A 2,973-nucleotide genomic window follows, 5' to 3' on the forward strand; every position below is an offset into this window, starting at 1 on the left:
AGAATATGGCATCACATATCCTTAAATCTATAAGGCAGCAGCATACTGCCTTATAGATTTCATCTCATATATTCTATACTATAAACTTGCAAACTATTTATTTAATGACGAAAAATAAAATCAGTTATGTGACCTAAAACCTAACCTAAAAATAGGTTATCTATCTACTCAATTTTTAATAGATAAACCCTACAAAATTATAGTTTCTTTTTTATAAATTTATTTTTATAATTTTAGTAGGGTTGAATACTATATGTACGACCTACTAATATTCTTCTTTATATAATTAAAAGTAATTCCCTATGTATGTATACCTAATCGAGTTTTATCTTTAATTTCAGATGCTATCGGTACAGACTGCCGGCTGCGCGGGAATGGAACGGCTCGGCGTTCCGACCCGCACATCGCTCAATACACCTCCCGATGATAGGTAAGTTAAATTTAATTTCAATAATTTAAAAATTAAACATTAATTTTCTATTTCTTGTTGTTTATTTAGGGGGCAATTTAGTTGTAGAATGCGTGTAGAAGCACTCCAAGCACGTGAGCTTTTGGCAGTACGTGGTGAATCTGTGATTCGTAGCAACACTAGCAACAATAGTTTAAACAGCAGTAACAGCAACAATCATCTTCATCATCATTATAAGCAACATTCCCACCATCAACAACAGCAACATCAACATTACCAACGCATGATAACACCAAACGCAAACGGTAACTCTGGCAGTGGGAGTAGCAGCAGCAATACCACAAATAGTATTAATAATAGTAGAAGTGGCAGTAGCAATAGCACGACGGCGGCAACCAACAATGGCAGTAGCAATATAGCGCGCGGTGGAATCGAAGCCACCACGCTTAAGTACGGCAATACTGGCAGTGGGAGCAGCAACAGTGGCAGTAGTAGTGGCAGTTCATGTGGTAGTACTGTTAGCTCAGTAAATAGCCATAGTCACGATCATCATCAGCATTATCAACATCAATTACAACAGCAACAAACACTGCGTTGTCCACACCATGTGCCACTGCCTGATAGCGAATGGGGACAAGATCGCATATTGCCACTACGTACAGGTTATCAGGTAAAAAGCAAATAAATTAAACACATTCTCTAAGAGATACTTAACCAAAAAATTCTTTTTTGTTTCTCTCTCTCACTCATAGCAATCGGAAATAACTCGCTCCTATATAAAACCGCCTCCAAACAAAACAGTTAAAGACGTTCCAGAACAATCATCCTATAACTTTTATACGCTCGCCACGCATACAGCGCAACAACAACTGCATGCCGGTACTGGTAGCAATAGTTCCACACAACAACAACAACAACAACACAAATCAAAACCCAATGCAATAACAAAACTATTCTCACGTAAGAGTTCACCTAAATCACCAACAGCATTATCAGCCTCATCAACATGTTCGTCGCTAGCATCATCGGCGTCAATCACATCGCTTCCCATCTCCAAAGCAGCAGCACTGCAAACGACCGCCTGCAGTTATGGTGGTAGCTCAACGCAAACAAACCTTCCAACAGCGAATGCTGCAGGTATAAATAATATCTATGCCGGACTGGCACCAACAACACAACTACTAACAACAATCAGCGTGTCTCCAACGGCAGCAACAGCAACAGCAACAACAGAACGCATACCGACACCGCCCCTGTCAGTAACGGTGCCAATTGCAAGCTATCAGCAACAGCAACAACAATTCAAACAATTCCAACAGCAACAAATGTTGCTCGACAATATCGTAGCGGAGAGTGCAGCAACATCATTGCAAACACTTAAGAGTAGCAATTGCAGTTTAAATTCTACAAGCTCAATCGATCGCAATGAAGCAGCTACAACGTCAACTGCAGCTGGAGCATCAGCAGCAGCAGCAGCAACTAGTATACGTCGTAACAGCAGCAATGCTAGCATGAGTTGCAATTGTAATAGCAAAAACTGCGCTATATGCACAACTGCAACAACTGGCGCATCATAACATGTATAGGAACATGTTGAGTTGGGATAGCAACATTACTACTAGTAGGCCAAAGAAAATGTATTTTATTATGGCAAAATTTAATGCAACTAAGGTAAAGACTGTGCAAAAATTTATGTCAAAATTATGTATGTATGTTGTTCGTTGTTAGTGCTTATAGTAAAGCAAAATATTAGTAATATTGTAGTTAATATTGATGTAAGTACGTTGCAGCAACATGTTGCTACTGAATAGTTGCTTTAATAAATTGTGTGCTACACTCAAGTATTTTTCAATTTCTTTAATTCTTTTAACATAATTGCAAATAATTTAATTAATTTCATTTATTTTAAATGCAATTAAATAAAATTTACAAATTTATAATGTTAAACGCAAATCAAAGGCAATATTTAGTAATAATACTTAGTATGTGATTTGTTGACTGCTGAGTGTTGAGTGTTGAGTTAAAGGACTTTCACTATTTAGCGTAGCACTGTTAGCAACTTGTTGCGCCTAATTATTTAATTATTATTTAATAGAATTGTAAATTATTATTATTAAATTGTATATATAATGTAAAGAATTTTTGTAATATTAAGTGTATTTTTAATTTAGTAAATTAGCAAAAATTATATTATATATTAAAATTAATTCAAAATTAAATGATATGCATAGTTAATAAAGTAAATATTATTTCTTTTAATAAATATTTAATTGAGAATTTAATCATTTGTTTTTATTTTATAATTTTTAAATTGGAGCTTCCATTTATACTTATCTAATAATTTAATTATAATTTCAAATTGCAAATTATTTTGTTTTTAATTTATTTTATTTAGTTTTATATTGATTTGTACCTGAGTTCTACTCCATTTTAATACTATATTTTATTGCTTATTTTTAATTTAATTAATTTTCAAAAAAAGAAATTAAAAAAAAACAAGTCTTAATGCAAAAATGGTTTCACAGACTACGATCCAAACTAAAAAAAAAAAAAACAATTTTTAT

General features: G+C 33.8%; 1 protein-coding gene across 1 annotated transcript; it reads left to right on the forward strand.

Annotated features, from left to right (window-relative positions):
- Positions 1-341: 341 nt before the first annotated feature.
- Positions 342-2,615, forward strand: LOC119663602 (putative uncharacterized protein DDB_G0288537; the record flags this gene model as incomplete). Its single annotated transcript, XM_038073214.1, is given in 3 exon segments — positions 342-430; positions 500-1,079; positions 1,162-2,615. Coding segments are annotated over 3 exon segments (1,494 nt in total).
- Between the last annotated feature and the right edge of the window lie 358 nt (positions 2,616-2,973).

The sequence above is a fragment of the Teleopsis dalmanni genome, unplaced genomic scaffold (genome assembly GCF_002237135.1).
Source record: "Teleopsis dalmanni isolate 2A unplaced genomic scaffold, ASM223713v2 unscaffolded_contig_0632, whole genome shotgun sequence".
Classification (NCBI taxonomy): domain Eukaryota; kingdom Metazoa; phylum Arthropoda; class Insecta; order Diptera; family Diopsidae; genus Teleopsis; species Teleopsis dalmanni.